Here is a 25,784-nt window from a genome sequence, read left to right on the forward strand (position 1 = left end):
TTGAACTCTTTATAGATTTTGCTCTCTTTGGAATCTCTGTTTTGTATCATCTTGTCATTGTGCTTCTTGCAGGTTTTGCAGAGGCTAATAAAATCTCGAGGAAAATCTCAAGCAAAACACCTCAATGTCCAGATGGTGGCAGCTGATAAACTGGCTCAGTGTCCACCAGTGAGTTATCATTTCTCTTGTAGATGAGAAAAGACCTGATCAGGGTTCCAAAATTACAGATTATAGATTCCCCAGCATGGAAATGAAACACAATCATTTACTCCAACATCTCTGAAAAGAACTGATGGTATAAGAACATTACTCAATGCGGTAGGAAAGATCAAGCACCAGCAATCCATTTATTGAGTATTTATTTAGGGCCAGCCATGATGATAGGCACTGAAGATGCAAACAAAAGCTAACCTACTACCTGCCCTCAGGGGACTCATATTCTAAAGAGGAAATGAGTAGTAGATAAGCAGGGACATCCAAGATGCTTATAAAGTAGATAGAAGGCAATCTAACAACAAAGGTCTTGAAAGCATGGGAAGTGTTGGGAGGAGAGTTCAGAAAGAATAGGGGATAAAATAGGATGGAAAGAAGATGAAATGAGAGGAAGACAGAATTTATCACAACTTAAGGGGCTCATGGGTTTTTGGTTTGGTTTGGTTTTTTTAATTTTTCTCTTTTCCTTTGTATCATCAATCAAGCTAGTCTGGCTGAAATGGAATCTTCAAAAATTTTCCCTCTACAGGAATTGTTTGATGTGATCCTAGATGAAAACCAGCTTGAAGATGCCTGTGAACACCTTGCTGACTACATGGAGGCTTACTGGAAGGCCACACATCCTCCTAGCAGCAATCCACCCAACCCTCTCCTGAGTCGAACTCTAGCCACGGCATCTCTTCCTGTCAGCTCCACGCCAGCCTCCAATTCACAGGTGGGAGTCTCTTCTTTTTCTTCCTCCTCCTCCTTCTCCTTCTCCTCTTTCTCCTCCTCTTCTTCTTTCACAAATGAGCCTGTTTCTTCATCTGTAGGATGAGGGCAGGGTTGAGTAGATGACTTTTATGGCTCCTTTTCTGCTTCAAACCCAAACTTGTACTTACTCTTCTTGACCCTTCCCAGGGTTCTCAAGACCAGAGGAATGACTATTCTGCTCCCACCCGCTCTGCCTCCCAAGCTGAAGAGGAGCCCTGTCTTGAGCCCGTCCGGAAATCCCAACACCGGTCCTCGTCCTCCGCGCAGCACCACAACCATCGGAGTGGTCCGAGCAGAGGTCTCTCCAGGCAGGAGACGTTTGACTCGGAAACCCAAGACAGTCGAGACTCAGCCTACGTTGAGCCAAAGGAAGATTACTCCCACGAGCACGGCCACGGCGGCGACCACTACGCCCCTCACCGGGATCACAACCACAGGGAAGACCTGCACGGGAGCAGCGACCACAGACACAGGGAATCTCGGCACCGCTCTAGGGAAGCCGACCGAGAGCAGGACCACAACGAATGCCACAAGCAGCGCAGCCGACATAAATCAAAAGATCGATACTGTGACAAGGATGGAGAAGTGATATCCAAAAAACGGAATGAGGCTGGGGACTGGAACAGGGATGTTTACATCCGACAGTAACTTGAGCCTTTGAGACATTTTGTTTGTTTTCTCGGAAGTCTTGTATGACAGCCACTCTTTCCCCCCCAGGAAAAAAAAAAAAAAACAACACACAAAAACACAACCTCACAAAATATTTTGGTCCTCCATTACAAATTCAATGGTATCTGCCCATCTTGTACAGTTTGTACTGCTGTTGCTTGCAGAGCAACAGCATGAGATAGAATATTCACGTACGTTTTTTATTATTATTTTTGGAAGTGCTCTATTGACTCCGCTGGTACAGTCGCAGGCTTCTGGTGTCCTACTTGACTTTTACAAAGCTGGTTTTTTGGTAGCTGCCCCTTGAACAATATCTATTGCCCATCACCCGGTGGCGTTAGTGTTTTAAACAAGTTAGAGGCGATGCATACTAATCTCCTTTGTATCCAGCAAGCCAGAGTCAGCCCAGACAACAAACAAAATTGTATTTTCTCCCAATTGGCATCTTCATCCAAGGACCACTATCTGTTGCTCGTACCTCTGGTTGACTAAATTTGGGGGACAGATTCAGTCTTGCCTTACACAAAGGGGATCATAAAGTGAGAATCTATTTTCTATGTACTGGTACTGTGTACTGTATATACAGTTTGTAAATGTTCTTTCTGTAAACACCTTCTTCTTATATCAGTTTGATCACACTATTTTAAGAGTCCTAATGCCAAGTCAGCAGATTTGCTTTTGAATTACAGGGACTGGAAATCCCCTCAATTCAGGAAATTTGCAACATCATTTAGTCTTGATACTTTTCCCCTCTCCAGTAGAAAGTCTCCTGTACATAATGTAAATAGGTGTGATTGCTTGAGATAAAGGAAGGTTTCATTCAAGAATGCCATGCCGTCCTTAAAAGCTTATCATTCTGATCAGAAGGTATGGTAAAACTCTAGAAATTGTTCTTATCCATAGGATTCACACTGATTGTAACAAACACATTCTTAGTAGTTAGTGTCTGTTAGAGTCACAGCACTGGAGCATATGAGCCAGAAATCTTTGCATGGAGGGTGTGCGTGAGTGTGCGTGCATGTGTGCGTGTGCGTGTGTGTGTTACAATGAGTGTGAGAGGGTGACATAATGAATTTGAATGCAAAAAAAAAAAGAGTCTGTTGAAGAAAAAAATAGAGGCCGATACTTAAAATTCTGCCCAATTGGATTTCTATTTTGTCGTGCTCTATGTTAGTTTAATAATCCAATGTGCAGTCAGGGAACTTGAGGAAGTTTGCTGCCAAAGGTAAATGGGAAAGCATAATCTGCTGGCTCTTTTTGTGAGACTCCCAGAGAGTAAAAACACAGGCACTTGTTACTGTGAGTGTTTCACTGGAAATGGTACAATCTTTGTGTTTTATAGTACTTGTTTTAGGAAGAAAAGTTTACACAGCTTGTGGAATTATTTTGTGGGAAAATAAATTTTTGTAGTTTCTCCCACCTCATTTCTACACTTGCCAATTACTCCCATCAGTTCTTGTCATCTGTTGCTCCTACCCCTCTACCTCCCCTCCCCATATCTTTCCAAATCAATTTTGATGTTCGTCAGGAAACTAGAAAGTGATTTCTTGTAACCAAAGTCTCTGCTATTTAGAATTAACCAGGTCCAAATCAGCTGACCTGAACCACTAGTGAATCGTGGGGATATTTTTCTTCACTAGACATCTGCTTTGAAGAGGAATGCTAGAAGATACTATCTCCTTCCTTCAGTTATTCTGCTGTAAATGATTGAAAATGTTGCTAATAGTATTAAGATAAATAATCTAGATGTCTATTAAGTGCACCTGTTATCCAGACATCATTGGATGGGTAATATTATTAGGTGTCTGAGTTTTTAGCACTTGAAGTTTATTCTGGAAAAACAATGGATATAAATGCCTGACTTCAAATAATGTACATTTATCCAAAAAAAAAACCAACCCAAAATACTGATTCCATTTTTTAAAATGTCCTTGTTTATTCTAGTCTTTAGCCAATAGTTTTAACCCTTTAAATTAAAATTTATCATGAATTGGGCTCCTTTCTTTCTCCCATATCCCCACTTCCCCACCATGGAGGGGGAAAATCACATCTTTAAATGAACTTACCAAAGCAAGTTGAGTGCTTTATCAACCCATTTCCTCACTATTCCCCCCCCCCTTTCAGGATGAGATCTATTTGTATATAATGTAGGTAAATGATGCTCAGTAATTAGATATCTTGCACTGTTAAAACCAATTTATTTATTGTTCCGTACCAACAGTGGCTATAATGGACATGCTGAAATCTTGTTGCATCAGTGATAACTTCATTCCAATAACCTTGCTTTTTTAAAAAAAGTTTTAGCTAAAATGGATAGTTGTATCATACTCATCCTTACTCTTCCAACATATCATTTTGGCCAGTTTGCTGACTCCATATCATTTATATTCTTTAAATGTGACTTATATTCCAGTGACTGCCTCCACCAGTTCCCACTTAATTAGCTCTATTGGTAAATCATTTAATTTACCTTGTCTATTTTTTTTTTTTACATTTCTCACACCTTGAGATAAATTTTTAGTCCCATTTCAAGCCCTAGTTAGGGATTCTTTTTCAGGATTACAAATCTTTGAGCTGTTATACATGAAAAATTGTCCAGTGGGCATTAATGTAAGCAAAATGACAAGCTTATAAACAAAGACCATCATCTCTGGTACAATGAGATTTTATTGGTTTGTGGAATATAAAGATGTAGTCTTCTCACACAAGGGCCTTTGTCATTAGCATTCTCCATTGAAGCATCGTTGTTTGGGTAGTCAGTCTTGAGAAATGCTGGAAATAGTGTACTGTGCTCTTGTCCTCTTCGTTTGCATTCTTCCTTTCTATTCTCCTTCCTCACTGCTAATTTCATTTACTGTTGCAAAAAGGTGCTGCTAAACATAGGGACTAGTTTTAGATACACTGTACTTTGGGGTGTCACCACCCTTTTAACATGGTTTGCTATGCATTCCTGTTGAGAGACATTCACTTGTCAGCAGCTACCCAGATGTGTTTTTCAACAATCTTGGTTTAAAATTATCCATATGAAACAAATAAAGAGCTGGCTTCTGCACTGTTTATTAGTAGTAGCAGTATTAATTGGTTTCAGAGCTAATTATTTTAGTAGGAAATGCGTTGTGTCTACCACACTTTATGTTACCATAACTGTCAACTTGAATAGTTTCTTCTTTTGGAAGAACCCAAAGCCTTGGGAATGAAAGAAATGCAAAATTCCCTTCCTTCTCTCCGTGACATGAGCCCCAGCGTGAGGTTGTCCCAGAGGCAGATTTCACAAGGAAATCAAAGTCTAAACAAGGTAAGTGATTTGCTAAAAGTTGCCGACATTTGTGACGGAAGGGAGTTTACTCTGCAGCAGCCTTGTTTCTTTCCTTTTTTTTTTTATTCTGCCTGCCTGTGTACTAAAATTCATGATCAAGATGGGAAGAAAATTATTTTGAAGTTTATTATAACATATTTTTAAAGAACAAATCATCTTGATAAGTTGAACTCGCCACCAGTCCTATAAAAGTTCTTTAAGAATTATCACTTTTATTCCCACTGAATTGTTGCATGGATCAAGTAGAATGGAGTTGGTGTGAAAACTGGGAAGTGATGATAATTAATCCCATTTGAGGTACTTGAAGTAAAAGATGTTAAAACAAAAAACAAAAAAAAGTAGAATGAAGTTGCTACATCAAAGGCAGGTTTTTTCCCCCCTGCTAAGCTATTTTCTATTTTATTTCAATACCATTTAAACTAGTGGGAGAAAAAAATAGAAAATTTATTCATTGCTAATCCCAATGTGCTCCCTTGGTTTTACAGAATATCCACACTACCAATTTTTATATAGAGAGTTCTAATGAATTTATGCACAAATTCAAATTGTATTTCCACTATCAGCCTACAAATTGTTCACTGAACTTCTATTTTCACATTTCTCATGATATTTGTTTTCTTCTCCTATAGACTTTTTATCTTTCACTTTGTCTCTTTGTTTAAGGTTATTAGGTATTTTTTTAAGTTTTACTTTAATTTGTTCTTTGGCTTTAGTAAAGGAGTGGAACCCCCTGCAAACTTCTTTTTCTATCCCAGGAAGTTTCTTTTAATAATGTTCTTTGAGTTTTCTGTCTCAACCTGCAGACATTTTTCTCATCTCTTGCCAAAATTATTAATGTATTTGTCATTATCAATTACTCCCTCCCAAAAGAGGAGCAAATTTGCTATTGAGACACTAGCTTTTTCTCCAACATAAAAGCACTTGAGGTGCAGCCAAAGATAGGGAAACTAGCCATGGAAATTTTGAAATAAGAACAGGGATTTGAACCTTCAGTTGTTTAAATGTATGCATTAATCCTCTCAGTTCTACATATGGAAGGAAGCATGCCATATATGGCTTAGCAATAAGTTCTAAAAGGAGTACTAGTCATTTATTATATTTAATGATTTAAAAAGGAGTTACAAGGGGCAGCTAGAGAGCATAGTGGAAGAGCGTCAGGCCTGGAATCAAGGCCTGAGTTCAAATTTGGCCTCATACTTCCTAGCTTGGTGTCTGGGCAAGTCACTTAACCCCAAGTGTGTAGCTCTTATCTTCTCCTCCCTACTAATGATTCTAAGCGAGAAGGTAAAGGTTTTAGAAAAAAAGAATTGTTAAGAAGATAAGCTTTGAGAAATGTTTTATGTCATACTCATGCACCCAGGAATACAAAGAAAACAAATGGAAGGAGATCAGATCTATGGCCAAATTTAGTGCCTTTTCCCTATTCATTGTCCCACCTTAAACTTTCTTTGTGTAGAACAATCCCAGTCCAGTCCACCTGGTATGCTTTTAACTGCCTGGCAATAGCCCATTGTGTATTCACTTGGATAGTTATCACAACTCATCAGACAAGCCTGAGACCTGCCAGGGAAACTTATTCCTTACTCATCTTCTTTGCCTCATTCAGGCACGCAGTCCACTATGGAAGCCTTTATGCCTGGGAGCACAGCTGACAAAGTGCTCAGCTCTGCCATACATGGTGGGGAGCAGTTTCTGTCCCAAAGACGATACAGAAGATTCTTAATTCCCTGCTATTTCATAACAAATATTATGCAGTGTAAGCAGTTTCCTGAGATTTTTTTCAATGCATTCTAAGGAAGAATTCCTCCTTGTTTAACATTTAAAATGAATAATTTTTCAGTAAAAGTAAAAATATAATCATTTCAATGGATGTAAAACCTTGTCAACGAGGATATTCCCCATGAATAGAGGCAGCTACAAGACACGGTGGATTGAGTATTGCACCTGGACGATTATCAGGAAGACCCAAGTTCTAATCTGGCCTCAGACATTTGTTAGCTGAGACCCCGGACAACTTACTTTTGTCTGCCTCTGTTTCTTCAACTATAAAATGGAGATAATAGCACCTTCCTCCCAGAGTTGTTATGAGGATCAAATGAAATATTTGTTAAGTGCCTCGCACAGTTCTGGCACACAGAAGGGGCTTAATAGATGCTTGTTTCCTTCCTTCAATGATGCAGATTTAGAAGCTATTTAGGCACACTCATTCTGCGTGCAACTCTTCCTTTTTATTCCTGATTCCACCAAAGGAGACCCATCCAAAATACATCTGTTGACAGAGCATCTTTCACTCTACCTATATAACCAATTCATCTTTTTTTTGATCATACATTTCTATACAATCTAAATGCCTCCTTGGTAATGGGTTGCAGCCTATTCGTGCCCACTTTGGGCCTTTCAACTACCATTTAGGTGATCATCAACTTCGATTCTTTGGAGATCATGAACAGCCTCACCTCATAGCCATATAACATCAGAATACTGGTATGAAAAAGGAGGACTTTGTTTCAGAGAGAAACTTCATGATTATTGAAAGAATTTTCCAAAACTCATAAAACAAGCTGGCCTGTTCTCCCTTTTATTCAATTTTAGGTCTAACTCATTGTCTAGTTTTAGAGTTTAGTTCTCAAAGTTAAACGTATCCATTCACTTGGATTTAGTCTGCAGAAGTTATCTTCCATTTGCCTGTGTTGTCCTGTATGACTAGTTAGACAAAACTCTTTAGAATAATTATGACTCTCATTTAGGACATTCTGCCATGTTCCAAGACATGATGTGAACAAGAAGAACACCAACTGCAAATAGGAGCATCTGAAGTACCTCACCCTGTAGGGAATCCTTTCTCAACTTGGATTCTACATGGACCTACTAGCAGCTGATAACACCTCTGGCAGGAGTATAGCTTCCTAAAGCAGTATAAATCACACAAAATTTGTTTGACAGACTGTGCCATGAGGCCTCTAACAATATTTATAATAACTTTCACAAGGCATACTCCATCATATGGCAAAGGAGTAATTGTATCATACTGAGAAACTACAATAATACAACTGTATTCTGAAAAGCCTAATTTACTTCCTTGTAATTAAAATCTTTAGAAATGACTAATTATTAAATACTGAAAAAAAAGAAACATAAATCACTAGAAGTGTTCCAGAAATACCATTAACTTTATTTCAATTACAAGAGAGATTTACCAAATAACAGCTAAAAAATGTATAGAAACATCAATTCCTCATGCATTGATAGTATTAACAAATTTGAGAACAGGAAGTATTTTTTTTAATATAACCAAGTAATTTACTTATTAAAGTTAAATTTGTCATTCTTCTGCTTTAGAACTGATACATAGTATCAATTCTAAGACAGATGGTAAAAGTTTAAAAAGGGGAAGTGGGCAGCTGGGTAGATATTTCATGCTGTGTGACCCTAGACAAGTCACTTTTAACCCCAACTACCTAGCCCATACTGCTCTTCTGCCTTAGAACCAATATTGATTCCAAGTCAGAAGGAAAGAGGTTTTTTTAAAGTTAAATTTGTTCTTTAAAAAGTTGTAGAAAATATAGTTTGTCTGACATTTATTATTAGCACATTCCTTATGAACAAAGGCAGACCAGCAAAGAAGAATATTTCATACATTTGAAGGTTTCTTCTTTCTTTGTAGTCTGTGAAAGACATTATAAGTAAAAAAGAATCCTTTATAAACATAATCTCACTCTACCTCTGACTTCTTTAACCTGTGACTCTTCATTGGCAAGATTTTCTTGCTTCTATAGCAACCATATTATCAGACTGGACCCGACAACAATATAGCAATAATACTTTATGTAGCAAACACTGAGTGGAATTTTGACTTCTTATCATTCTTTTCCTAAATGCTTTCACGTTTTACAAATTTTGCAATAAAAAACCCTATACAGTCCTTATTTGCTAACCAAATCATGTCTTCTCTCCTGGCATCTCTAATAGAGGTTATGTCACTGGACTTTAATGGTATAATGGATGGATCAAAACGCTGTAGCTGTTTCAGTTGTTCAAGTGATAGGCCAGCCCCCATCATTCCTTCTCCTCCAATATGTGGTTCCTGTTTGTAGAAAGTCATCAAGAACTGTTACTATAGACATATTTCTCTGCAACCTGATACAGAGGCATATAATAACTTAACATTGCTTAATTGCAGTAAGTTACATTAATTTAAGGCAGCATTGGTATTTACATAGTGCTTTACAGTTTAATGTGCTTAAACAAGAATTCTGGAGTTATTTTGGAAGTACTGTTTTTGTATTTTCCAGGGTAGCAAATTGGAACAAGAACAGGAGTCAGAAGTAGCAAGACCTATTCTCCTTTATATGTTTGCCATAAGATACAACCCCTTCTCTAGCAGATCTCAAAGAGGAATGGTATGATAACTTCCAAAGAATGTTGTGACAAACCTAAAAAATGCTTTTCTTAAATCTATAGCACCCGAGTGGAAAGAAGACAACAATAGAGCTTTTTCATGTCTTAGGGGAGAAAAAACTTATTATGAAGAAATGTATCATTTAAGATAATATCTAGCTGGAAAAAAAAGATTGTATAACCCTGAAAGTTATCTTTTATGCTATTACTGCAGAATCTTGATCCCCAAAATCACCATTTCATAGCCCAACATGAAAAGAGTATGCAAAGCACAAGCATCTGATTCTTATAATGCTTTATGACTATGTTCATAAAAGACACTCCTTACTTGTCCCTATTACAATGCTAACTGAAAAAATAATACATCTACTTATCACTTTTTGGTTACCAAGCACTTAAGTACTTATGGACTTACCCGTCATTCATAAAATGACCATTTGAGACCAGATGATCTCTACGGTCTGTTAAAGGTATTTTCTTAATCTCTCCCTTTGTCTAGTTTAAGAGGGGAGAGAGTAAGGTTCCTCAGTAGATCAGAGACTGAGAGGTTCAGTGAGCAGTGAATCAGAGCTGAAGATTCTGTTACCAAAGAGACCAGGACACTGAGGAGAAGAAGTAGGAACTGCTTTTCTGGCTTTTTGATAACAGCTATGGGATCATCCTCAAAAGGAGGAGTGCTCCACTTAAATCTCTCAATATCCTGAGGGGTAAATGATTCTTTAGGATTAAAGGTTGGTCTCTTAAGGGGAATAGGCCTGTATCTTGATGATTTATTATTGTTTCTTTCTCTTGGGTTTCTGCTTGAGCTTCCATGGAGTTGGTGAGGAAGTAGGAACAGTAGGAGAGATGGGTTGAGTAGAGTGAGAGATAGTTTCAAGTAAACTGAGAGATAGTTTCAGTAAGATGAAAAATAATATGTGTCATTTGAGAGATACAATATTCAAGGTATGCAAAATCTGAGTCTCAATTAAGCTATCTTTCCATCATCTTAGAACTAGGTAAATTATTTGGTAAATTTGGCATATTTGAAGTAATCCTATTACAATGAATAATCCCAGAAACAGTAATAACTGGAGACAATCTAAAATCGTGAGCTGTACCAGAGAGCAGGAGTTGTTTGAGATAGGGCAGAAACTGCTCCTTCAGTATGTGTGCCATAATTTCTAGCACCATATTGAATCGCCTATAAAAATTTCCTGCACTTCTACTTTTTGCCTATGTATTCTTGAAAAGTAGGGATAGTATAGTAAAAAGTGAGGAACAGAAGATTAACAGGTTAATCAAACTCCTGGCTGCTCACCAAGTATTGTAAGGGTTAAAATTAGGAGCTTGAGAAAGTGAGAAGAGCAATTTTAATAAAAACTTTGTTTAATTTAGAAAGAAGTACAGATGGAAAGATAGAAAAGTTTATTAATCTTACACCCTATAAATTTATCTAAGTCTCACTAATAAATAATTCCTAATAACTACCTAAAATTTCCTAATATTATCTCTGTCTTCTCAGGACAGGTTCTTCTCCTTGGCACACTAGGCCTAATCTATTCTACTCTATCTGTAAAATATTAACTAATTCCCTAAAACAATAGACAGTCAATGGTCACCAACTAACAGCCAGCAGCCCCTTGCCTGAGAACAAGACCTGCTCTCTAGAGATTCTAGAGTCAAAAGGCCCCTCCCCTCAGTGGCTGCTTCCTTTTATCTCCTCACTGACCAACTCCATTTTACAACCTTCCTGCCAGAAAGCAGTTCCTACTTCCTTTCCTCAGTGTTCTGTTCTCTTTGGTAACAGAATCTTCAGCTCTGGCTCACTGTTCACTGAACCTGTCAGTTCTCTGATCTACTGAGAAACCCTGCTCTCTCCCCTCTTAAGTTAGACAGAAGGAGAGATTAAGAAAATCCCTTTAACAGGTCCCTTCCAGATCTAAAATTTTCTGCCCATATGATTTTATAACATTCCTATGAGGCAGGTAATATATTAGTGGTTTCATCCTTAATTCCACAAAGGAGGAACCCAGAGTTGAGAGAGTAAGTAGTTTATCCAGATCAAAACAATTAGTAAGAGGTGGAGCTAGGATGTCTGGCATTTCTACTATAATAACCAACTGTAGGATACTATTCATATGTAAACTGTTTCAAAAATTCCCTACGATATTACTCCCTAAAGATGTGTTAGCATTTCATTGTCTTGGTGCCAACTCTGTTTATAGTTGTCTATTATCAGTGGCCACTGGTGGCACAGTGGATAGAGCAACACTGGGGATGATAACAGCACCTACTGCAAAGAGTGGTTGTCAGAATCATAGGAGATATTTGTATAGCACTTTGTGCAGTGCCAGGCACAAAGCAAGTGCTTGAGAAAGGTAGTAATTATTCCCTTCCCTTATTCATTCTATAGTCCAACATAAGGAACAGGGGTCAATCTGTAATACTTAATGTGTTTGGAGTAAGAAGAGTTTTCTTCCAGAATCAAACTTAAACCCAAATATCACCAGATAGAACTGTAATAAAATTCATCAGATAAAAATTATTCAGAACATACATACTGTTCTCAGTTTAATCAAGTGCAAATTTAGTAAAAGGGTTTGTGTCTTAATTTAGCCTTTTCACCCATTTTATTTCCCTTGGCTAGTACTCTTCTGTGACAGAATTATAAAGTCTGGTTAGCTTGAAAATGAGGAAGGCTGTGTACCATGTTCTTGTATAGAAATAAAGCACTTTAGGGAAGGGCAAAACCCCCCAAAAATCTCTTAGAAAATATCTAAGGCCTTGAGTAGTAAGAAGAGCTACAAGTTATAATGAACCCCCCCAAAGCCCATAACAGAAATACAACTTAGCTCTGTGGCTTTTACCAGAATGGCCCAGACTAACAAAAATAATAACAAAAAATTTTGAAAAATATAATCCTCTCTTCTCCTTGTACCTCACTTCTATAAGGATTAGGTTTCTTTGTTTACAATTAGGGAAATCTGCTACATAGTCTAGTGTAGGCTGTGTTAAGTAACATTCAAAAGAATTTACCCTCCTAAGTGTATCGAACTACCATATAGCTAAGAGTAAACCCAAAGCTGCCCCTTACCTGAGGCTGAAGCTGGAGACAAGGAAAAGCTGTGAGGGCCCAAGCCACCTGTTCTTCATTTTCTGCCAGTGTTATTGTGCATGTGCTATAGACCAGCACACCCCCTGGCTTAAGCAGCTGAACTGCCTACAGGACACAAATATATGAGGGAATCAATATTTTCTACTTAGAGGCTAAATAAATACTTACGAAAAGCAAACTTTAGTTAACTAGAATATATTAACAAGAATTAAAAGATGAGCTTTCGGTGTGAAGGGGATGAGGCACATAGCAGACAGACCTTTTCACTTCACCCTCCCCCTTCCTCCCTTCCCCCACCTATAAGTTTATACATTTATATTAGATTATTTTCCATCTTAAATAATCAAGCTTTTTTACCAGAATGATTTTCTCCATTCTCTACAGAGTAGTTTCATTCTAACCAGGTTGGAGGGAGGTAAATTTCTGTGTAAATATCAAGTCCCTTCTTGTTTCTTCCAAGATGCCTGAGAAGGGGGCAGGCCAACTAACTCCAGCAAAAGTCTGAAGTTCAGAGGGCAGCTGGGTAGCTCAGTGAATTGAGAACCAGGCCTAGAGACGGGAGGTCCTAGGTTCAAATCTGGCCTCAGACACTTCCCAGCTGTGTGACCCTGGGCAAGTCACTTGACCCCCATTGCCTACCCTTACTACTCTTCTGCCTTGGAGCCAATACACAGTATTGACTCCAAGACAGAAGGTAAGGGTTTAAAAAAAAAAAAAAGTCTGAAGTTCACATCAGACCAAATGATGATCATGAAATCCACTCCAGTAAGAAGTAACTAACTTCTTCTATTACAGAAGTGCACAAAAGATCAGTGAAAAGCCCAAGGACAATAAGAAAATGTCCCCTTTCCTGTAGTCACACCACAAAAGAGACCAAGAAGGATTCATGAAGCCTGCAGGGCTCTGGAGGTGCAGATGCAGTTAAGAGCAGAGATTTTCTTGAGTAATCAGAAAGCCCCCAGGGTGAGGACTAGGCAGTGGCCAGCATGCAGCAGAAGCACTCAATTCTGGAATATCCCAGGTCCAGGGGCTGTTGGATTCCTCACACCTTTGTCCTGAGACATCTGCCAGAATGAACCCTAATACCCAGAGATCTGAGGTTCAAAGAAATGATGAGGGAGGGAATGGGCATGGGGCAGAGCCTGGCCCCAGCAAAAGCCTCCATTTGGAACCTAAAGCTGGAAACATAAATTGATCTGCACAAAAAATTATTGCAAATCTAAAGATCCTCCAAAAGAAGGAAATCATCACCCTGTGACAACTGAGAGCAAAGAAAGACCCAAAGAAGAAAAAAAAAGACTTTTCACAGGAACTGAAAGCAATACCTAGAAAAAAAAGAAACAAAAATATCAAAAATGATATAAAAGTAAGAGCTCTGGAAAGAACTAGAAGGAAAATAGTTTAGAAGAAAAAGCAGTAAAGTTGACTCGGGTAATGAACTCCCTGAAAACTATTATAGACCAAAAAGAAAACAATGATTCCATGAGACAGCAAGAATGAGTAAAACAAAATCAAATGATTGGAAGAATAGAAGAAAACATAAGCTTTTTGATACCCATTATTTAAGTTCTGGTCTCCTCGCATTCTTGGCAACTTTCATTACTCTTTGGAACTCTTGCCTCCATTTACTGAGAAGCACAGACTGGGCTGATTTGTGTAAATAATATTTGGCATGTAGATTTCCCAACCACAATTCAGTAATTTCTCTACTACCTAAAAAGTACCATTTTCAACAAAAGACCGCTTTCATCAGCTCCAGAAGTGTCTTCGATGATGTATTTGTCGGAAATACAGGAAACCAGAGATGATTTGCAAATAAGAGTCAAATATGTTTACATTTTAAGATGTCCTTTCCTTTCCCATTGGGGTACCTTAAGTCCTTGAGAAGATGCTATAATCTCATCTCAACAAATAAGAGTTTACGGGACACAGGAAAACCAAACCAAGACTGGTTTGATGAGAATCAAATGGGACGAGAATCAGCTGAGAATATAGAAATGAGGTATCAACTCTGTCCCTTCTGAAATGGCAACTATCTGTATGTTCTTTGCTATAATCATTTATCTTCTTAAGAGCAAAATGTATTTAAAGAAATTTTTTTTTAACCCTTACCTGTCTTCAAAATCAATACAAGTATCCTTTATCCTTTACTAGACAGAAGAGCAGTTAAGGACTAGGCAATTAGGGTCACACAGATAGAAAAGGTCAGAATCCAGATTTAAACCCAGGACCCTCACATCTTCAAGCCTGGCTCACCTTTCTAGAGAAGAGTGGTTGCCATTTCAAAACCAGAGGGAGAAAGTGTGTGGAAAATATGGAGACAGAGTGGAAGACAAGAAAAATATTTTTCTTAATTTTTTTTCAAAATGAAGAACAGAAAATGTGAAAGTACTTTTTGAGTTATCTGGGGGTAAGATGAACAAAGCAAAAAAATAAAAGAAACAAGCAGAAAAGATGATACCCTTTAGAGCACAGAAACTGAACAGTAAATTGAATGACTAAAAATCTTTTCCAAAAGATTAATCCACAGCACATTACTTCCCTGCCTTATTAAAAAGAATATATACTTTGTGGTACACATGGAGCATATTTAACCTTTTCTGGATGACTGAAGCCTATTATGATCCTCCTTAGGGATACTAATAAAAGCCTGTACAGAATACTAACTTGTGGACTTTATCTGTATCATGGATTCTGACTATTATGCTTTTAGAATTGTTCTTTTTTCTCCCTCACTGTATAAAGTTTCTCTCATCTATTCCCTCCCACAATTAAGAAAGTCCCAATCTTGTTAAATCAATATCTATTTTGTGCACAATAAACTACACGAATTCTGAAGACGGCATCATTCCTCATCCAAGAAGGAAAGCTTTGTGGTAATACTTTCTTCATTGCTCAGAGTTTTTTGTTACTTACTGGTTTCTCAACTGTACTGTAGGATTTATACTAATCTTCAATTGAAAACTAGATAAATGATCCACCACACTATGGCCCTCCGGCAAGAAGGAGATCCTATGGAAAGATGAATAGAAAAGTCCTCTGGGGCAAAGGCAGAAAAAGAAAAAATTCTTTTTTCTGTTACTAATCTGGCCTTTGAAATATCCATGAGAAATATCCATGAGAAGAGTGAAATTTAATGGGAACCAGTGAATTCATCAAAAAGAAAGTATTACTCATATTCAATTTTAAAGGGTTGAGAAGCAGCTACAAAGGCAGGTAATTCATGCTGAGTATTATATCTTGAAATGTTTATTATTCCTGGATAAAAATTTAAAAGGTATAAATGATGTTTCTCTACACCAATGCATTGATCATTTTTATAGTAATAGCTTATTTCCTATTGGGCTGAAGTTGAAATTCTTTGTAGGTATCACTGATAAAACAATTACTACACGTAATTTTAAGGTTTAGTCAACTCTTGGAGGAAGTATGTGGTCCTCTAACAATGTGCCTCTTTGAAATGTAAAACTAGTGAAATGAAGCCATATTTACATTGGATAATGAATACCTACCACAGAAAAGAGTTTCCTTTGTAATGGCTGGTAAGACATCACTTCCTTTAGAGTCCAAGTGTAAGTCATGTTTGGTCTCTGCCCCATCCCACTGCAGGGGGCATCAAGAAGAATTCGATCAAAGGATTCGGGTGAGAATGGTGGTCCCCCTGTAATTGGAATTATGAGTATTGTTTCCAACTTACCCTAAAAGATCTGGAATGGATAGGAATGAATTTTTCAAATATTACACATATCAGAAGAGACATTTAGTCATTTAGACATTTAGAACAGACCAAATAGAGCAAAATTAACAGACAAAAGCTTTACATCTCAACCAATTATATATGTTATCACTGACTTAAACTTTAACACAGATTTTATTTAGAATATTTAACTTTAAAAACTGAAACTGTAATGATCATTGAATGGATATGTGCTGACTGCAAATTAGTGTCATACGAAGGTTCAGGAAAATGACATTTTGTATCCAGTTCCAGTGTCTAGTTCTGGCATGGCACATATCCAGGCCAAAAAACGAGATGGGGTGTTTACGAATGTGGTCCTAGCACTCGAGTTTGATGATCTTTATTCCAGTCATATAGGTAAAGAGCCATACCCTATCTTCAAGTAGAACTGGCTTTACTGTTAAGTATTGGAATGGAGCTTTAAAATGGAGATAATCACATCTCCTCATAGGATAGTTTGAGGTGCCAACAAGATAATACACACAATGCACTCAGCATACCTTAAAGCTCTATCAGGCATCATTTGTGTTCATACTCACTCTACTTGAAAGAAAGCCATGCAGAAAGGCTGCCTGCATCCATGAGACCCAGACTGTCTAATGTGTCACCTGGCCCTTTAACACTGCTCAGAAAGTCCCATCTTTGTGTCTCTCAGTGACTGTTCCAAATTTTTTCCATGCTCCTCACACTCCCAACCCAAACCACTCACTCAAAAGGACTTCATTGTTTACTTTTCGAGTAGAATTATAGTCTGGCAATCAGGTGGCGTGGAGTCAAGAACACTTAAGCTTAAATCCAGTCTCAGAATTTTACTAGTTATATGACCCTAGGGAAGTCCCTTCATCTCTGCCTGCCTCAGTCTAATCTTGTGAGATGAAATGAGAAAACTATAAAACATCTAAAAAAAATTTTCAAGTGAAGTCAAGAGATCAGATGAAATCACCTGGCAAATATCAGATACTATCTAAATGCTTATTCCTTGTCTCAACCCTCTGTACCACTCTTTTTGGCTTACAGATTTAGAAGTAGGAAGGCCCTTCAAGTCCAATCTCTTTCTTCATTTTACTGATCTCTTAACATTAGTTCTTTAAATTCATGTCTCTTAACCCCAAAATTTCTTTTTCATCACCCATTTTCTACTTCTTCCAGCTAATATGTATAAACCCCTACCTAACTACATGCAAGGATCTACAGTAACCACTGGGGACACAAAGAAAGAATTCAACCTGTATTTTTCTCAAAAACAGTTTATAAATTAATAATCAAGAAAAGGAATGCACAGAAACAACTATAATGGAAGGGATAGTGAGAAAAGGGCAAGGTGAGTCCCTATAAAGTCATATCAGAAGTCTGGGAAGGGAAAGATCACGGTGTGAGATGAAGCACAAGACAGAAAAGATTGAAAACCAAGGATGGAGAAAGGTTCAGTTTGGCCAGTGTGAGTGTGTGTGCAAAGTAGTACTGTGAGAAAAGACTAGAAAAGTGGTTTATGGCCAGAGGACAGGTGCTCTAGACTGCCAAGCTCATGTTCTATATGCTATTTAACAGACCATGAGGAGCAGCTCAAGGTTAGAGATCATTGAGATGATTCAGACAACATATTACCTACTTTGGAAAAGGGCCAGAGAGGCAATAAAAGTAAAAAACATGGCAAAGGTAGAACTCAAAGGTTTGGCAATAGATGGGATGGAAGAGAACAAGGAAGAGATCAGGCTTTCGGGCATAAGAACTTCAGTTCTGGGCATGCTGAATTTGAAGTGCCAATGAAAGGTCAAGTGCCAAAATCCAGTGGGCAATTAAGAACACAGAAATGCAAGGGCAGCTGGGTGGCTCGGTGGATTGAGAGCCAAGCCTAGAGACAGGAGGTCCTAGATTTGAATCTGACCTCAGACATTTCCTAGCTAGGTGACCCTGGGCAAGTCACTTAACCCCCATTGCCTAGCCCTTTCCATTTTTCTGCCTTGGAACCAATACATAGTATTGATTCCAAGATGGAAGGTAAGGGTTTAAAAAAAGAAAAAGAAAGAAACACAGGAATAGAAGCCTAGGAAGAGATTGGATGTGAAGGTATAGATCTTGAAAGTCATTTACACAGAGGGAAATTCAAATGAAGTTAAAGAGATCAGACGAAATCACTAAGAAATATTTTCAAGTAAAAAAATAGCCAAAAAAAAAAGAACCCCGAAGGACATGCTCCTTGGCAAACTAGAAAATACTTCTTTCCAAGGCACATGACTAAATAGAAGTAGATGACCTACATACATACATGATCTCATTACTGGTTTACCTTAACTAGCAAATAATCAATTCCCTTGCCAAACCTAGAAACAGGGCAGTCAAGAGTTTAAAATATAAAGTCATATATACATTTTTTTACAAATTAAATGGTGGAAGATTATTGGCATTATAGTGCAACATGTTAAAGGGAAAAAACAAGAGTTATATAAAGTTTAGTGAGAGACTCAATTTATCCAGAATATCACCAGGCTACTTAAGGATGAAACTAGAAGGACAATAATCAAATGGAAAAAAAATTTTAATTTATCAAGATTTCTGTAGAAACATTTTTTTCATTAATCATATTTGTAATAATATAATTGCTATTTTATTTTCATATTTGTATTTATAATTTATAATTATACCATTTACTAATTACTATTATAATCTTTAAGAACATACAATAGGCATCATGTTAAAAATGTCATTTTAAGACAACATGTAAGAACTTAAGAAAATAAGTAGAAATCCTTACATTTTCTCTTAGAATTAATTTTAAGACAGAAGAGTGATAAAGGTCAGGCAATAGAGGTTAAGTGACTTGCTTAGGCTCACACAACTAAGAAGTACCTGAGGCTAGATTTGAATCCAGGTTTGCTCAACTCCAAGTCTGGCACTCTATCCACTGTGCTGCCTAGCTGCCTGTAGTTGAGATCTTAAAATAAAAAACCTTAAATAATAACAGAAGATTTCTGTGCTATCTAGAATTAAAATGAATGTCTTTTCATGGTAGAGGGTTTGTAGGGTTCAAGTGTATGTTACTGAAAAAAGGGATAATGAAGAAGTGAAAAGAAATTAAAGTGCTATGCTAAAGTGCCCTGTTTTTATCATTAAGGTTTCAAAGACTTATAGACACTAGAATGTTTTTTATGTAAATATAAAAAATTTGGTTAATATTTATATCTAAAAACCAGTTTCAGAAGTTTTAAATAAAAAAATCTTACCTTGTCCATCCTCTATCTTCCCAAGTGCCTTTGTTCCATTACAGCAGAAAGCCCTGATGCAGGTCAATTGTAATAATGCAGCATTTTGTTTTATTTTTTCTACTTTACTGGGTATTTTGTCCATTGCTATTACTTCACCCTATAAAAATTTTCAAATGAAATATAAATTCAATGGAATCGCTAAACCCGTTAAGAGCCCCTAAGAAATACTACAGTTTGCTAACTGTTCAGTAATAACGGCACTTGTTGCCCCCCCCCCCCAAAAAAAAGGTGAAAAGTTTAACATTACAAAAGAGTAGTAGACTCATCACAAGAATCACAGGATCATGAAGCCAAGCCAAAAGGGACCTTTGAAGCCAAGTATAATCTTATTTTAGAGATGGCCAGACCAGGATCACACAGCTACTGTGTATCTGAGAAGACTGAAACTAAAGTATCCCTAACTTCCAAATCCATAACCCTATGCAGAATGCAATGGCTGCCACTGTGGAGAAGCTTGAACATGCGGTATCAAAGTTCTCACACTAATGAAATTATGATTCTTTGAAGTATTAAGCAAATAAGCTTAATGGGTGATGTACTATATGAACTAGATCTGACCTTTTACATTTATTACCTTTTTACACATGCATCCCGACTGACACAATGGGATAGAAAATATGATAATCCAATGTAATAATAGCTTCAGTAGCCTTTCCCAAAAGAGTACTTAATAAGAAATCTTGGAAAATATTAAAGACATTCTTATTTAGCATTTCTCATATTCTTATTTAAGTATACTCCACAATTTTAGAGGGATACAGAAAATTTGGACAGTTGAAGAGGATTACAAAGACAGAGGGTTAAAGAATAATATTTTTGGTGAAGGCTGAGAATATCTTGTTTTGGTGACAAGAACCAATTTAATAGTCTTAAAATATGTGAAAAACAATAATATGGATTATGTTAATTAGGAATAGGAATAGAGGAAACGAATTTAAGATACAGTGCAAAAAGATAAAAATTAGTTATAAAGAATAATGTCCTGACAATGAAAGATTTAAGAAATTGGAATGGGTTGGGAGAACATGATTAAAGCTCCTTCTTTAAGGGCTTTATTTTTTTAAATTCTTATTCTTAAACAAAATGACTTTTTTATTTAACTAAAACAAAAATACCAAAAATGGCTGATTCATAAAAAGTAGAATAATGTCACCCTGGATGACATTTGGAATTGGATTTTTGGCTAAATCTTTTTTCTAAGTTGTCTCTATTCATCTTCACTATACTGTCTCATGTACAACACAAAGGCATTTTGTTAACACAAAATCAACTATTAAAAGTTATACTTTTATTTAAATAAATTTGATGAATAGCAATCCATAAATTCAGGAGGAAGTTCATTTCACTTTTCAAAAGTGAATTTCATTTGCTTTTCAAAATGGTCCAACTTCAGGATTACTTCAAATAGCAAACAGTGAATGTGCTTTAAATACAGCTTATTTTAAACACAAATGTTCATAAAACAGTTATAGCATAAAACAAGGCAAAATTAAATTCATTTTCCCTAGCACTTCATATTAATTGCTGAAATAGGATTATTTAACTACAAATGTAATTCTCTAGATAATTTAACATTATATTTTGAGGTGTTTAGAAAAACCGTGAATAAAATTCTAAACAGACTATGAAAACACTAGTAATCAATGGCCTGAATGCAAATAGGTGAGTAGTGTTCTATGCCCATTCTAGAATTTCATCAAAGTAATTTAATATTTCATTTTCCTTAATAATGGTACTTATCTGGTCAATTAATAAGAAATACTTTAAATTATCAGAAAAAAATTAGAACCATTTTAGCCAATGCAAAATAGAATAGGATATCTCAGATGATGAGGCTTCTTTCCTCTTGTACTTTGGGGGGAGTATAATTGCTATCAAGAAAAATGACTTAAGAGAATGGAGGATGTTTTGATATGGAATGGGGAGAAAAGGGATGGCCTCAATTATCTCAGTAAAGTTGAAGGCAGAGCTTCTTTTGAAAGACAGAGGGAAGAATGGGTATAGGAATATTGGGAAAGTATAACAATCAGAGAGAAATAAAGAAAAATTTAAATAAAATTAAAATAAAAAGATTGGAATGCAATAGTCAGACTCCAGTTAAGATTATATAATATCTGTGTCTCTAATCAAACCAACAAGTATTTCTATTGCAAGCAATGGAGATGCAAGTTCAAAGAATAAAAGAATCTCTCCTCACAATGAGCTTATTCCATTCTAAAGGGAAGACATACAAACATATATAGCATAAATATAAAGTTCATACACATAGAGTAGTTAAACACAAAGTATTTGGGAGGGAAGGCTTTAGCAGTTAAAGGGATGAAAAAATGCTTTATGCAGAAGATGGTGTGTGAGTTGCACTCTATAAGGCTGAGATAAAGATGAGTTCATTCCAGGCACAGGGGATGGCCAGTCCAAGATGGAATATCTTGAGACAGGAACAAGAGTGAAGAGCAGTCTGATTGGAGAGTTTGATAGAAAGAGTAATACCCAATAAGTCTATCAAGTTAGGTTGTGGCAAGGTTTTATAGAAGATGAACAGAGAATTTTTCATTCTAGAGGCAATTCGAAGTCACTGGAGTTGGATATGGAAATTAGTCACATGGTCATTGTTACACTAAAAGAACTGATGAGAGACAAGGCAGAGACCATTTGATGCTGCCAGTCATCTAGGTGAGACTCAATGAGAACCTGAACTAAAGTGGGTAGCTGAGTTAGCAGCCAAGTTGGACATATGTCTCTTGAATTCAGCCCGCCATCTCCAGTTGCTCTTGGAGGACATTTCTTCATAGATATCTCACCACTAATGACCAAAAAGCATTTGTTATCCTTCCCCCTAAATCTGCTCCTCCTTTCTATTTACTACTTCTTTCTGGGGCCATCTCTTACATTAACAGAAGCTTTGACTCTTCTCTGCCTTTTACCCCTCATATCTGATTAGTTTATCAGCTCACGTCAAGTCCACCTCCGAAGCATCTCTGGTCTCAGTTATCTCTAATCTTCATACAAAGTACACCTACTGAACCACTCTATCAATTTATATTTACTCTAATTGTTCTACTTAGAATCTCTTATTTCTCTTGCTTTTGTCTTGGCAACTAGCTTCTTCTTTTCCTTTCTGAGTCTACATCAGGTTCAACTCCCTAAAACTCCTTAGTCATTCTTAATGTTCCTTGATTCTGCTTCTCTTTCAACTCACAAATAGTATCCAGACTAGTATCTAGGCCTAGAAATTGGTCCTTTTAAATTTTTATCAACTGCTTCCAAATTTCACTCTCCTCTACCAAACCAAACTCCAGGCTACTTCATTGGTCTTAATTTCTCCAAGTCACCTAACAATTTCTCTCTTTTTTTTTTGTTCAAATCTTTCTTTCTTTTCCTGCTCCTTCTCATAACCTTCTTCCATAAAAGCCAGAAGTAAAAATGACAATATGTTTCTGATCAATAATCATTTTGTCAATGTCCCCAAGAGGGTTTCACAAAGTAGACTGAAGATACCTAATTGATGGAGAAAAAAAGGTTATTATGCCCCCACGTTAAGAAAAAAACGTAATTCACAATAATATCCATTTACTGAAATTTTTCACAATTAAAAAAAAGAAATATAACTCTTACATTTAGGCTCTACTTAAGTTTTTTGCAAAGCTGTATCTATTCTTACTCATCATGACTACTTATTGATCATTTTGACTAGGAAAATTAATTAATTTAACTAGTCAAAGGTTAGAAGATACTCAAAATTCATTAAAAACCAAAACCACCCTCAGTTAAACACATAATCTCCTTGAGAGTAGTCCCACCTGATCCCGCATTAACGCTGCAATATGGGTTGTTTTTCCTCCAGGTGCTGCACACATATCCAGAATCTTCTCTCCAGGCTGAGGATTCAAAACATGGCTTACCACCACAGAAGGTAAATTCTAAAGACAATAAAATGAGGAAAATTATCCTTCTAAATAATTTTATTTAATTATAATTATCACTTAAATGACTTAATGGTATGATATTAAAAATACATAACAAACATAATTCCTCTATCACAAGTACCAGATATTTTCGTCTACCTAAATTCTAACAGTGAGAAGAAATACAAATAATTTTCCCCCAATAAAAAGTTCCCTTACCAGACTATTGCCACCAATGAATACCAAATTAGAGAGTAAAACTTGAAAGTAAGTTTTCTAATACTCTGATATAACAAATTCTGGCAATTTGTATCATCTAGAATTTAAAGTGATTTGTTGCATACTGTTAGAAATTCTAAGGTTTTTAAAAATTAATGAGGGGCAGCTGGGTAGCTCAGTGGAGTGAGAGTCAGGCCTAGAGACAGGAGGTCCTAGTTGCCTCAGCCACTTCCCAGCTGTGTGACCCTGGGCAAGTCACTTGACCCCCATTGCCCACCCTTACCAATCTTCCACCTATGAGACAATACACCGAAGTACAAGGGTTTAAAAAAAAAAGTGAAAAAAAAATTAATGTAATCATAAAAAAGTGAATATGCACTACGATTTTGCCTTTTTGAATGTCTGAATTCGTTGCAAAGGTACATTTAAAGCTCTGCCTGCCTCCCACAACTTTTCTTTTAAAAAATAAATTTTATTGATATCTTTTGGTTTTTACATTATCTGCAATAAGAAAAAAAGAAAAATATCAGAAAAACAACCAATAAATTGAAAAAGTCTGAAAATATATGTGGAAGTTCCACATTTCTGTACATCCCAACCAACTGGTGGGATGTGCAATGTGAGGATGTTTTGACATATCTCTTCTCTGGGGCCATGTTTGAAATTTGTAGTTTTGCAACATTCACTATCAATTTTTCCCCACCACAATAATGATTTTTAAAATAAGATTAAAGGAAGGAAACAGGTGACATATTCTTTTATGCTTCTGATATTACCTGGAAAAAATGTAGTTTTTCTCCCCTATAAGTATGAAAACAAAATCTAAAATTCTAAGCTATTTAAATTATGTCCTTAAGTATTATTATTCCCATTTTACAGCTGAAGAAACTCAGAAAGGCTAAATGACTTTTCCAAGACAAAGCTAATAAGTGTCCATCCCCACACAACCCCATTAGAAGATTAAACTCCCAAACATATTGAACTAAAACAATTTACATTTATGAGGTTATTCAATCCCTTTGAAATTGAATGAAATAAAAATCAAGATCCTATTCAAACAGCCCAGGAAGGAATGAACCTCACCCTGAGAAGTATTAGAAAACAATTCTCACATTTCTTGCTTTCTGTTTTAATTATAATTTGTCAAAGAAATATGGAAGAATAACAATTATATTATTTATTTTTATTTATTTGTTTGTTGGTTGCATTTAAATACCCACAAATAAGTCCCTCCCATCCTTCCCTTCACCGCACCAGAGAAGGCATCGTTTGACAAAAAGATATATATATTTATAAAACTAGGTCTAACTTATTTCTATTTATCAGATAATATTTATTTTTAACGCTTAAACTTCACAAAGTTTAATACTGTATCACTTTGCATTCTACCCACATGAAGTCAATTCACCAAAGTTTCAGAAATTTCTGTATTCAGAAATGCTTACATGACACTTCTAGGAACTTCAAAATGCTATCTTAATACTAAAAATTTTAATGACTGTGAGATGGGGGTAAAAGAGAAAAGTTTGGTTTTTAAACTATATGAAATAATTAAATTAGTGACTAATTTAGGGACCTAAAATATGTTGGAAAATACTGGTCAAGAGAAAAGAACAAAAGAGTTCTAAAGACTGCTCAATCACATAGAAGCTTTCATGAACCCTATTCTAGGCCAGGCCTAATCTAGTGAAATTCAGGCTCACAGTACTTATAGAACATCAAATGCAATTTTAAAAAAATAACTGATCAGAAGAATAAAATCTATACTTAAAAGAGAGATAAAAGGCAACTAGCTCTCCAGGCATGAGTTCAATTCTAGCTTCAATGGTACTCAGGGACAGCAGCCCAACTACTCTTCAGTGCAAGTCCCTAGGGTACCTTAATAACAAGCAGTCCAAAATAAAGACCATTCCTACCACACAGACACAGAACATCACTGTAACATGTTACATCACAAACTGAAAAGCAACATTTTAAGAGACAGTGAGCAAATGATTACTGATACGGTAATCACTCCTGAAATCAGCTGTATACAGTCAAGCCACTGACTTGTAAAAGTGAAGATCCAAATTAATAGAAAGGAAGGAAAGAAGGAAAGAAGGAAAGAAGGGAGGAAGGGAGGGAAGGAAGGAAGGAAGGAAGGAAGGAAGGAAGGAAGGAAGGAAGGAAGGAAGGAAGGAAGGAAGGAAGGAAGGAAGGAAGGAAGGAAGGA

At 36.5% G+C, this 25,784-nt stretch overlaps 2 protein-coding genes across 8 annotated transcripts in view; one reads left to right on the forward strand and one right to left on the reverse strand.

The window, feature by feature from the left end:
- Positions 1–3,034, forward strand: part of CACNB2 (calcium voltage-gated channel auxiliary subunit beta 2) — a 422,711-nt gene extending 419,677 nt beyond the window's left edge. For all 5 annotated transcript variants that reach the window (XM_044678376.1, XM_044678379.1, XM_044678378.1 and 2 more), the window contains 3 exons: positions 73–168; positions 743–928; positions 1,114–3,034. In XM_044678376.1, the coding sequence (XP_044534311.1) occupies positions 73–168; positions 743–928; positions 1,114–1,614 (783 nt within the window). In that variant the 3' untranslated portion in view covers positions 1,615–3,034. The remainder of the gene's footprint in view (positions 1–72; positions 169–742; positions 929–1,113) is intronic.
- A 5,662-nt stretch (positions 3,035–8,696) lies between these two features.
- The window catches only part of NSUN6 (NOP2/Sun RNA methyltransferase 6), a 38,207-nt gene continuing 21,119 nt past the window's right edge, over positions 8,697–25,784 (reverse strand). For all 3 annotated transcript variants that reach the window (XM_044679821.1, XM_044679820.1, XM_044679819.1), the window contains 5 exons: positions 23,249–23,368; positions 19,407–19,545; positions 15,959–16,107; positions 12,426–12,551; positions 8,697–9,035 (listed from right to left, as the gene is read on the reverse strand). In XM_044679821.1, the coding sequence (XP_044535756.1) occupies positions 8,823–9,035; positions 12,426–12,551; positions 15,959–16,107; positions 19,407–19,545; positions 23,249–23,368 (747 nt within the window). In that variant the 3' untranslated portion in view covers positions 8,697–8,822. The remainder of the gene's footprint in view (positions 9,036–12,425; positions 12,552–15,958; positions 16,108–19,406; positions 19,546–23,248; positions 23,369–25,784) is intronic.

This window comes from Gracilinanus agilis, chromosome 5 (genome assembly GCF_016433145.1).
Source record: "Gracilinanus agilis isolate LMUSP501 chromosome 5, AgileGrace, whole genome shotgun sequence".
NCBI classification, from domain to species: domain Eukaryota; kingdom Metazoa; phylum Chordata; class Mammalia; order Didelphimorphia; family Didelphidae; genus Gracilinanus; species Gracilinanus agilis.